At 55.2% G+C, this 11,602-nt stretch overlaps 2 protein-coding genes across 2 annotated transcripts in view; both read left to right on the forward strand.

The window, feature by feature from the left end:
* Positions 1 to 2,917: 2,917 nt before the first annotated feature.
* On the forward strand, positions 2,918 to 6,661 carry LOC109289835 (double-headed protease inhibitor, submandibular gland-like). The gene is made up of 8 exons (XM_019506066.1): positions 2,918 to 3,180; positions 3,706 to 3,728; positions 4,686 to 4,810; positions 5,058 to 5,103; positions 5,524 to 5,654; positions 5,751 to 5,796; positions 6,053 to 6,168; positions 6,605 to 6,661. The coding sequence occupies exons 1-8, from the start codon at positions 3,126 to 3,128 to the stop codon at positions 6,648 to 6,650; spliced, it is 588 nt and encodes a 195-aa protein (XP_019361611.1). The 5' UTR covers positions 2,918 to 3,125; the 3' UTR covers positions 6,651 to 6,661.
* Positions 6,662 to 10,902: 4,241 nt separating this feature from the next.
* Positions 10,903 to 11,602, forward strand: part of LOC109289837 (serine protease inhibitor Kazal-type 6-like) — a 13,499-nt gene continuing 12,799 nt past the window's right edge. The window contains exon 1 of the mRNA XM_019506067.1: positions 10,903 to 11,036. Within this exon, the coding sequence (XP_019361612.1) occupies positions 10,979 to 11,036 (58 nt within the window). The 5' untranslated portion in view covers positions 10,903 to 10,978. The remainder of the gene's footprint in view (positions 11,037 to 11,602) is intronic.

Consider the following 11,602-nt stretch of genomic DNA (forward strand, 5'->3'; position numbering starts at 1 on the left):
AGGTCCCTTCTGACCCTAGAAACTATGAAACTGTGAAAAGGGAAAATGCTACCAAAATGCGACCTTCAGGACCTCTGAGACTGGGGCTACTTTGGGCTGGCACAGCTCTCTCTCGCTCGCTGTGTCTGGCCGTAGCTGCTGAACCCTGCTGATGAAACTGTTGTGCGACGCTCTTGCCACACTTTGTGTCCCAATGGCTTTAGGAGCTCCCAACAGGGTGTATCAGCGTCCAGGGGACTGCTGTGCCCCCTGTTACAGCTTCACAGCCGGATGCCCTGAATAGCACTTATCAAAAAACACAGGCATTTTTCAGTGCAGAAAAGGGACCGTCTTTCATGGACGAGTTTCTTCTTTCTGGCCAGCTCTGATAGTGAGCTACGTAACTGAGATTTAGCAACCGCCTCACGCTGACAGCAGCACGCAAAGCCCACAGGGGAGTCGGCGCGGCAGTGGCCTTTCCTGTCGATCCAGAAGAACAGCCCTGGTGCCCAGCCATCCCGCCACAATGCTGCAGAAAGCAGTGTGTATGTGTAGCTCTCCGGGGCCTGCTTTCTCTCTCTTCTGAAAAGCGAAGAGGAACATATGGGCGGAGAAATGGCTCCATACAGTGAGGCCACAGCCATTTCATCTAGTGCATTTTGCAGCTTGATTGTACCCACACAACACAGACCCTTGCGTGTTCAATGGTGAGCTCCCATCATGCCAAGAAGTGTTATTCCAGTTGGCAGCGCAGATGGTGCCACTTGCTGGCATAAACAAGATCTCAAGGCTAATCTCATAAGTACCTACACCTCCCTTCTTATGGTAAAGCTGCTAATAGCCTTTGCCGCATGCACTTTCCTCCAAAAAGGAGAGCAGCAAGCTCATTTCACGGAGAATCCCAGCTCCTCATCCTCCGACAAAGACCTGTCCGCACCCGGCCAGACAAAAATCATCATGGCCCAGGCAGAAATGCTCCCAGGAAGAAGCCTGGTGACGAACTCCAGGATGCAAAGCACAGAGGAGGGAGATTTCACTGGTGGCAATGAGCTCCGATGGTGGGTAAAGACACTTGATGTAGCTGGGGAGATGGTAGCAAATTGCCCCTGCCAGATGTTTGACCTGCAGGATTTACTTGCTCCTGCTGGCAGCAAAGCCAGAGGTTCCTGGCTAAAGGGTCTTGCCCCTCTGCTCTGAGTCAGACCGATCGGCCTACTTGGGGGCAAGAAGGGATTTTACCCCCCGGTCAGATTTGTATGTGCAGAGGGGGTATTGCCTGCCTTTGTAGCGGGGGACATGGTCCTCTTCCTGGGATTTTTTGAGCATATATTAACAACATTTCCTGGAAGCAGGACACGACCTGCTGTGGTTCGCCTGCTTTCCCTGTGGCAGGTTAGGGTGATAGGTCTGTGTTGTGCCAGACTTGATAGTCAGCTTATATAGGGTTTAGATGATGGATGTGTCTGGGACGGTTGGGACAGGGCTGATCCTGCCTTTGGCAGGGGTTGGACTGGATCTGGGGCTCCCCGCCAGCCCCGCGGCTCGTATTGTCTGTGCAATGGGTTGGGGTCAACTGATCTTCTTGGCAGCTCAGCTGATAGCTCAGCTCACGATGCAGAGAATGTGGTTGTGCAAGTTGGGAAATGAAACCATCCGTCAAGCCAAACCCTGTAATTCCCAGGGACTAAGTGCTAATGCCGCGGCTCATTCATGATTTAGTCAAAACTCCTGTTGCAGCAAATGGGCCGTACCCTCCACACTTCACCAGGCTGCCAAAATCCAACGGCCCTTTCAGGGACAGGCACCGTTGAACAGCATACTTGCGCCAAGTCCCTCCAGCATTTCTGAGGGCACCGGGAAGGTTGTTTCAAGACTCGGGAGACCCTTCAACCCACTCCCTGATCGTCCACAGGTGACCGGCAGTTTCCAAGCAAGCAAACAGGCTGCGCGGCCCCTCGCAGCCTTGTATAACTCTGTCTCTGCAGGGAGCCTTTCTTTAGGCAACACCTACATTTGCTTTTCCTGCTTCACAGCAGGCACAGGCCGTCTAAACATGTCTCGTTCTACCAACAATGCCCTATAACACTTCAATGAGTCTGTATAGATGTTGACATTGAATCCACCCCGCAGCATGCAGGTTATCAGGTGAACCCTTGCATCATCTGCATTTCCAGATGTACAGCTGATGACCTAGATTCAGTCGCATATAATGGGGCAGATGCTTCCCTAAGACCTTACCCTGTGTTAGCAATAGTGGCAAAGCTTTTAAAACAAAAATGCCTCTGGTGTCGAATTGGCCCAAATGCTCATGAGACCCCACTGGCTTGCAAGAGAGAGCTGCATTTCACCCAATCCCTGTTTAAAGCTAATTTCCACCTGTTGTTCCCATGACATCCTTTCCTGACTCATCTCTGTTGCCAGCAGACAAACAGCTCTTTCTGTGCCCTGCTGGAATGGTACCCGTAAGCTCCAAAAGTCAGACGTTTAATGCTTTGCCATCTCAGCCTGTTGGCAGGAAAAGGTAGCGTGACACAAAAGTACCGGCGAGGATGGGGAAAGGTCGTCCCATGATGATCGCAGGTACCCTACGTCTCTGGAGAGCCTGTGGGTCCCTGCAAAGGGTCGGCATAAGCCTGAGGTGTCTTTGAAATCCCATGTAAACCTCTAAAGAGATTGGTCCCACCAAAAGTCACTGTGCAAGAGCACACAGGGAGCTTTGAACACCTTGCAACCTATGCAATGCAGCAGGCTATGTATTGCATATCGATTTTGAGTGCAATAAAGCTGCCCACATCTCAGCCCCTTCCCTTTTCCAGTTTCCCCGCAGATTGTCACTGCTTCTGGCGCTGGGACAATGCCCTCGTTGTCTAGAAATGACAAACCGCCTTAGTACCACAGAGCCCCTTTGTTAACAAGCTGGGCGGTGCTCCCGTGTTTGTTCACTGCTCCTGTGCACCTTCCTTCCTGCTGAGAAGGAAGCAGTCTTTACACCATCAGCCATAAAAATTGGCTGGTTTGCTGAGCAAATAGTGACTTTAGGAGGATGATTCTGCAATGAAACTGGGGAAACACATCTATATAAAGAGAACCAGCAAGTGAGCTCTGCCATCTGCTCAGACAAGTGGGACCAGATCGCTGCTCCCACCATGATGACGAGCACTTTTGGGCTGCTTGGGCTGGTGCTTCTCAGCTGTCTTCCAGGTGAGTTGCTTCTGCGGCAGCCTGTCCAGAGAGGTGGCTGGAGGATGTGATGGGACCAACCTAGAGGAAAGGGTTTGGTGCGTGAGTCCTCTCTGGATGAAACTCATCCTTATGCGGGGAACAGCGGCAAAGCTGATGCCTCACCCACGTCGTCCCCAGATTTCTAGGATGTAGCTGGGACAACGGTGGCGGGGAAGATAGAGGTTTAGGTTTTGTTTCTTTTTCTGTAGCGAAAAAAAAAATTAATGAAAAATTTAAAAAATCCCAGTCTTTTTATGAAATCTTAAAAAATCCCACATCATCCCAATGCGATGCTTATGCTGAGCAGAAAGAACATGAGCGGTGGTGAATAGATCGGCTCTGAGGGTTGGGACATACATGCCTCTAAATGGCACATGTCTTTTCATCACATCTCGTTCACATATGACAATGTTGTTTATTGGGCAACCAGTGGTTTCAAGCGACTTCCCATCCGAGATCCTGCCGCGGTGTTAGTTCTGCTGTCTCTCTTTCTTCCTGCTCTAGATGCTGTCATCGAAGCAAGTCAGGTGAGCGGCAAAATATTTGCTGTCAATACCATTTTCTTGCCATTTCCCAGTTGCTCTAATAAAAGGTAATGGTGTATGGTGCATCATTGTGGAACCAAGAGTTCTAGTTTTTTGCATGTCTTATAAAAATTGGGTTTTTCCCTTTTGATTTGCACCCAGCCTCCCTAGAGGCCTTGGCACGTGCTTCCCCTGCACCTCGATAACTGCCTGCACGTGTTGCATATCCCAAATGGGAGGGCTGTAGTGTAACCGAGTATTGCAGGCAAAAGGCAGCACGGCTGGGATGGGGGTAAGCGTCACAGCCATGTTTCTGGGATGTTTGCCTCCTCTGCAAATGGAAAATCAGCTTGCCACAGCTATTCACCACCATTCGATCTTCTGGGGAAAATTCCTGCCCTTTTTTGTACCCCAGACATTTCAGGGAAAGGCGGGTGGAATCGACCTGATGCCGGCGCTCCGGTGGCAATTTGTGGCAGCGGGAGGTAGACCAAGGGGAGAGGAGCGAGGCCGGGAAGATGCCGGTTAACACAATCCTCCCTGTGGAACTGCCTCTCTTTCGAAGGCGGTCGGCAAGCAGAGGAAAGGGGGAGAGCTATCACGTGGCGGTGAATCATTCACTCCTGTGGCATCGCCCAGGCCTCTGGAGGCTGCCATCCCATGGACGGCGGGCGGGTGGGCGGTGATCCTGGCCCAGCATCTCTGCCCACTCCACCTACAAGAGCTGGGATGCAGTTTCTGGTACTCACCAAAGTGGAAGAGAGAGAGAAAAACTGTGTCCCCCCACATTGAGACCCCCACATTGAAGCAGGAGTTTAACTCGAATGTGCTGTTTTCTCCGTGGGAGCAATTAGGCAGGGGAGGGTCCAGGGGACGGAGAGGAAGACAGGCAGTGGGTCACGCAGGCACTCAGGGGGGGTCGGAGGGGAGGCCACGCCAACCTGCCCCTCCCTTCCCCAGGCCAATTGCAGCAATTACCACTTGACTGTAGACAACAAAGTCAGCTGTCCCAAAAACCTTCACCCCGTCTGCGGCACCGACAACGTGCTCTACCCCAACGAGTGCACGCTGTGTACGGAAATCCTGTGAGTATTAACGACCGTCTCCTGGCACTTCACAGCCCTCGGGCTAATGGCTAAGCGAGGTGTGGCCTGGGACACTTCCTACCTCTTCCCCTTCCCTAACATCCGTGATCCTTCGGTTCTTTGATTTTTTTTTTCTCCCTCTGAGTTTGCTTAATTGTATTTGTTGCCATATAAATGAAAAGGTTTCCTGAATGAGGTGGCTGCCCAGTGCCTGCAGATGACTTCTTTTTTCTCTTTCGTGCTCCAGGCGTGGCAAGAGCATTGACAAAAAGCACGATGGGAGATGCGTTCAGGTAAGGTCAAATCTCTGCTCGGGTCCTTGTGACTCCGGGCCCACCTGGCCGGTTCTCCGTTCATTTGGCCGTGTGATAGATGGAATAGGCTGGGGCCCACACGAGTCGGCCTCCCACCGGCTGTCACTCAAACGCAGCCTGGATTTCAATGTGAAATCTTCCAGCGTTGAAGTCCTTCTAACTGCGAGGAGCTTGTTTGGTGCTGACCCTGGGCGTGCCCAACCCTTAGTTTTGGGATGCACACAGTGATGCCCACCTCACTGGCCTCAGCCGTGCCCGTCAGGCAGCCTCTCCTGCTGCCTGCCCGGTGCTTGCTGCAGACAGACCCGGCAGAAGAGAGCTGCCGACGCAGCCGTGACCCAGCCGTTAGGAGCAGGGGATGGAGGGCTCGGGGTCAGGGGGCTGCACTGTGACTTGCAGGGGGTGGACTGCACCGGCTACCTGGAAACCCCTCCTGGCCAGTCGGCTATCTGCACCATGGAGTACATACCCATCTGTGGCACTGACGGCACTACCTACGGCAACCTGTGCGCCTTCTGCACGGCCATCGCGTAAGTGCCCTGGGAATAGCGGGCTCGATGGAGGAGCACGAGGAGGAGCTGCCCCCCTGTTCGCTCACTCGCGCTCATCTTGCTTTCCTCCCAAAGGAACGGGGCTGACATGGACTGGAGCAGCAACGGACGATGTCCCCAGGTAAGGCCCCCTCGTTACCTGGCGCCGTAATGTCTATCCACGCGTGCCAATGCAGCGTGTCCGGGATGACGGGCGCCTGGGGTGGGGGCACTGGCACCTTCTCATCTACTCAAGCAGCATCTGTCTTTGTGTTTCTCCCTCCTCCCTTGGCCTGCATGCCGTTGCCTGCTTGCCCCCTATTTTTCAGGCTCCTCTGGGCAGGGGCAGCATATAGCTCATGCGCGGCAGAGCCCTGACCTTGCTCTGATCCTTGCAGGTGGACTGCAGCGACTACAAGGAGCCCGAACTCATGTGCACGCTGGAGTACCTGGCCCACTGCGGCTCCGACGGCCGCACGTACGGCAATAAGTGCCAGTTCTGCAGCGCAGTCGTGTACGTACAGGACCCGCGGCACTGACCCCCCGCGGCCTTCCTGGGGAGGGCACAGCCCTGGGGTCTTGCCCCTTTCTCCTCCGCCCAAAGGCCCCGCACCGACAGCAGCAGGGCTGTAGCTGGGTCGCTGCTCAACGTGGCGGGAAGCCAGTCTGTTGCAGGCGGGGAGCCTGCAGGTTTGCTTGGCTCCATATTCCCCGGCACTGACGACTCTGCTCCTCCATCACCACCAGCCCTGACGCGCACGGCAGGGGAGGTTTCTCCCTCTGCTTCCCCGGCGGGTCAGGCAGGCTCAGGGTCCCCAGGGGTTTCCCCCACACCCGTAGTAGTTTAAACTGCATCTGCAAAAGAAAGGGGCCAAAGCGATGGGTAGGGGGAGAAGCCGCCCCAGACTCTCGCCCTGAGTTCCCTGTCTCCAAGCTCTCTCTCTCTGCAGGAAAAGTGATGGGAAACTTCATTTCAAGCATTATGGGAAATGCTAGATCTCCTGGGGCAGAGCGCACCGAGAGCCACCTTGCTCCTTGCCCCCTCGCCAGCGCTGCTGTCTTGGTCCCAGGTCTCCGGGGGCCCGTCCTGTGGTCCCAAGCTCTGCCTTCGCTTCATCAATAAAGTAAACTCAGCAGCATCCTCTGCCTCGGGGAGTTCTTGCAGGGCAGGAGGTTGTGGCTTCCCGCGTACGTGGAGGGGAGGTGGAAACGAGTCTCGGTGCAGGGCCGGAAGGGCAGCGTGAGGATCTATTGCCTTCCCTGGCACGAGAGCAAAGGAGAGGGGCCCGGCGAGACAGCGGGCACAGTATCGCGCCATGCCTCAAGGCGTGAGCTTACCTCCCACTTTGCGTGCACGCCGCCGGCTGCCCCTGGGTACCCGGCGAGAGGCTCGGCGGGTTGGTGCGCACCCCAGTTGCACTGGGTCCTGGTGGAGCCAGAGGGGTCGAGAGCAACCTGGATCTGCCTCACCCACCCATTCCCAGGCCTGGGGCTGGCAGGAGCCAGGACCCCCTGGGCCGCGGGGTAGACAAGAGGGCTGCGTGACTGAACCGGGCCAGGCTTGCTGATACCCAAGCAGGCATCTAGGGACTATGAACTGTTGCTGCTTTCCCCCTGTCCTAGCCTGTCAAGGGCTATATCCTTCCCCACAAAGCTTCTCCCTTAGTCCGTCCCCATGTCTCATTAGCGTCACATGCCGGGGCAGAAAGCTGGGCCTGACCCCCTTCCACTGGCAGTCTACCACCTGCTGCGGGACTGCTCCCCGGAAAGGGTTAACAACAGGTTTTGGGGTCAATTATCCCTGCCTAGGCTTGCTAGGCAGGAGGGAGAGGAAGGACGGAGGAGGGCTGCCGGCAGCCAGACAAGCCCTGTGCGGTTTCAGGGGGGACGAGGCGAGCGATGAGTAGGGAGCTTGGGCTAGAAGGTGGATCGTCGCTCCACATATGCACTGCTCACACAATATACGGGAACATCACTCCACATATGCATTGCTCACACAATATACGGGAACATCACTCTATATATACGCTGCTCACACAATATACGGGAACATCGCTCCATATATGCATTGCTCACACAATATACGGGAACATCACTCTATATATACGCTGCTCACAAAGTATACAGGAACATCACTCCACATATGCACTGCTCACGCCCAGGCTTTGCTCCAGCACTGGGCAGAGGAAGCTTGACCGGCAACCCTGACCGATGTCTGAACTCCTCACATCATGTGTTCAGATCCGGGCCAGGAGAGCGGAGGAGGAGACGGCTGCGCTAGCACAGGATAGTCCCGTACCAGGACAGTCGGTCTGTAATGGGAACACCCCGATCAGGATGTGCAACAAGCCCACGGTCCGGGACGGTATCAGAGATGCAAGATACGGGTGCAGTGAATATGCTATTTGTTTTCACCGCTGTACAAAAGGGGAATGGGAAAGTTTAGGAACCTCGCAGTGGCCTGCGTGGTGTCACGCCGACCACCTTGTCACAGGTACAGATGTGTTAACACCTGGTCTGATGTACTCGTCCGGCCTGGACGTGTTCGGGCCGTGCTGGTAGACAGTGAACCTGGCCACATCTCTGCCATGAACCCGGCCTGCGGTTGCTCTTGAAGACACGAAGGTGGTCAGGACCTCCTGGCTCCCGCTTTGTGCTGGCACCGCAGTTGCTGAGACTTCAGCTCTGACAACACATCGACAGCACCTAACACAAGCACAACAGAAGGGCCAAAGAGGGGAGCCCGGAGTGGGGGGAGGTCTCAGCCCCCCAGAAAGAAGGGGCAAGAAGTGCTGGTGGCTCGGTGCAATGGATGCTGGAGGGGCCGGGTTCACGCCCCGTCCCCAGGAGGGCACAGAGCAAATGCAGAGCGAAGCAAGGCTCCACGTGCACAGATGCAACGCCGGGCCATGGCTCACAAGGCACGTGAGTCAGCTCATGGGTGTGCCGGCGGATCTGGGTCTCGCGTGTGACCTGACTCACATGCTCACCTCCACCATCCACTCTCGCCAGCACAGGCGAGGCTGGGGCAGTTTCCAAGGCTGCTAATTAGGTTAATAACCTCGGCCTTGTTTACTTCCCAGCCAGGACAGCGCTCCTGGGTCCGGTAACAGTCCACGTCTCCCAGCGTCCCCCGGCCAGCTGTTCGGATGCTGCGCTGAAGAGGACCCCCTGTTTCGGTGTTAGCGCATGGCCCCAGCAGGCACTGATGCAGGCAGGAGACAGCTGTGCCACCCTCGCCGTAGAAGAGGATGCTGGACTCGCACATCCCCAGACCAAACGGGTGTCAGCACCCAAACATCCCTTTTTACGCCTCGCTTCTCATTGCAGACAAATGCGAGGGATGCTCCAGGCCAACGCACATCAGCGCAAAGCAGGAAACATTGGTCCGTGGGGCAGGCTGTTCCCCCCTCCACCGGCGCAGGATTGTTCCCTGGGGTCCTGGTTCAGTTCAGTCACCCTGCCTCTATGCCCAGGCGAGGCTGCAAGGACCTGGGTGCTGGGACCACGCAGCAACCGGCACCGTTCAAACACCCACCCTCGTTTTTCTCGAGCCTGCGTCTCTCGCGGTGACGATTCCCTTTTGCACGCAACCTTATCGCTCTCATTTGCTCCCTAGACAACTTCACAAGACGCAAGGCAAGACTTTGCGGATTTATGCCACCATCATTTACATAGCCTGGGCCGGTTTCGCTTTGATGAGAACTTTATTAGGCTTTGGCTCATTTCCCCCTGCCTTTGTAACATGTCTCAGCAAATGTCTGAGAGGCAGCGGCCTGGCCTCATAGGGGAAATTGCGTTCAACGAACCTGATTGAACCAGATTAATTTTTCAGTTTCACTGAAGCCAGCCAGCTTGCACACGTGAGATCTGTCGCAGGCTCTTCCTGCAGTCCTGCATCGTGTCTCACCAGCTGGCCTGTCTCGGGGCTGTGTTTTGGGGCGGCCTAGGAGAAGCTAACTGGTGTGATGGCAGCAAACCCCCTCCTGTCCCGGACGAGGCCGCCTGAGTCCTATTGCATTGCACATCCTCATCGCCCTTCCTTTCCGCCTTGGCACATCACACTCACCGGATTCGAAGGTCATTTGTCCTCTAGCAGTGGTTTTCAACCAGTGGTCCGTGGGTCTGCAGACTGTCGAAGCAGTCCGTGAAGGATGACTATGATCCATCAAAACTATGTGAATACCCACACGGACAATTCAAAGGGGTCCGCGCCCCCACTCAAATATTTTTAGGGGGCCGCAGATGGAAAAAAGGTTGAAAACCACTGCTCTGCGGTACAAATTAGGTCCTTCGGGTCCAGAGGTTTAGGCTGGGGCCGTCTCTGATTTCACTGGGAGGTTCGTCTATTTTCAGTCCTTGCCCTTCCGTTGTGGCTGACGGCTTTCAGAGCCCCCCGCCCCGTCTCCGTGGCTGAACCAATCCTAAAATAACTCTTCCTCTCGTCTCCAGGCCTCAGAGGTGGTTTCTGACACACAAGGGCTGTGAATCAGCAAACCCTCATAGGAGTTGCTCCACTGACTTCAAAGGAGCAGAGTAAATAGGACTGATACTTGGCACCTCCAAGCTCAAAGGATCCGGCATGCCCATTTTATGGATGATGTCTCTATAGGAAAGTATTGGCCAAAGGTCACATGGGAAGTAGGTGGAAGAGGTGGAGGTAGACCTGATGGCCCATCCTAGAGAAGAACGGGGCCATGACATACTTTTGCATGCCAGGAGGACTGAAAAACACCCTTCACAGCCATAGCTGAAATAGTTCCCAGAGGAGTGTCGGCCCGTCTGGCTTGGGACTCTCCAAACAGGTGTGAAAAAATGTCACCCCGATGTGTCTCTCACCATATTTAGACTCACAGCAAAGGACTGGTTTTGCTGCCGCTCCTTTCTCCCGGCATGATTCACTTCGTACCTGTCCATTAATGCCAGCTCGCCGCATTGTAAAACCTCGCTGCAGGCACTCGGTGTGGGCCCGCACGCTATGAAAATTACTGGCCGCCCCACTGAATCACGGCTCCCTGTGCTCGCCCTTGTCACAGCTCCAGGATGCGGTGCAAGAAAGGGGATTACTAATCGTGGAGCAGATTGCAACCTCGAGCATGCCACTCACATAATTAACCCCCTCCCCCCATTTTTTCCCCCGAGCTTGATGTGGCCAGGGCGGCGTTCTTCGAGCTGAAGCATTCCTGAGACACCGGCAGAGCCAATGATCCCTTTGGGAAGGAGGCAGGAAGGTGTGTCTATATAAGCAGGTGGCGAGGCGGGTCCCTCGGCACTCTCCGTGGGCTGAGGCAGCATCCCGGGACCGGAGACCAGCCACTTGCACCATGAAGGCCATGGGCATCTTGCTGCTGCTGAGTCTGGCTCTTTTCTCTTTCTCCGCACGTGAGTAACGTTTTCTCCTGCAACCGGGACGGAGACCGGCTGGATGAGTCTTCCCTTCTGGGCAGGGGGGTAGGGGGAGACATTCGAGAGGAGCACTGCAATCATCCCGGTGGTTGTTTCGATGCGTCGGGGTGTCCCTGCCCCTCCGGCGGTTCCTGAGAGTGAATCGGGTACGGAAGGGCTCGCCAGCCATGGAGACAGCAATGGCACAGAGTGGGTGTTGAAGGCAAACCTCCAATATCTGACTGCGAACACTGGTGCCTCCAAAAACCTTCTTTGGAGGGTTAGACTCCTCCGTTGGGAGCCAGCAGAGCTGCCAGCTGCCGGGCTGTATTGCAAGCCTTGCAGCATTTGATGGTTTCCTTACAACCCCGGGCTGTGGAGGTACGTGGGAAGAGGAGCAGCTCAGCTGTCATTTAGTAAAACCCGTAAACTTCTAAACCTTCGCTTAGCGGAGGAGAGCTGGAAAATGGGCTGCAGTTGCCCTTAACCACTCAAAACACAGAGGGCACATCCAAGGAGCGGAGTGTAAATCTGCCTGGTGTCTCTCCGTGATTTGGGGGGGG

The sequence above is a fragment of the Gavialis gangeticus genome, unplaced genomic scaffold (assembly GCF_001723915.1).
Source record: "Gavialis gangeticus isolate Ggan-Ray unplaced genomic scaffold, GavGan_comp1, whole genome shotgun sequence".
Classification (NCBI taxonomy): Eukaryota; Metazoa; Chordata; order Crocodylia; family Gavialidae; genus Gavialis; species Gavialis gangeticus.

Bases quoted from the DNA above. Each gene is read 5' to 3' on its own strand.
- LOC109289835 (XM_019506066.1), top strand. From the start codon at position 3,126: ATGATGACGAGCACTTTTGGGCTGCTTGGGCTGGTGCTTCTCAGCTGT. The intron at 4,811-5,057 runs GTGAGTATTAAC...TTCGTGCTCCAG, and splicing joins ACGCTGTGTACGGAAATCCT to GCGTGGCAAGAGCATTGACA. The intron at 5,655-5,750 runs GTAAGTGCCCTG...TTCCTCCCAAAG, and splicing joins GCCTTCTGCACGGCCATCGC to GAACGGGGCTGACATGGACT.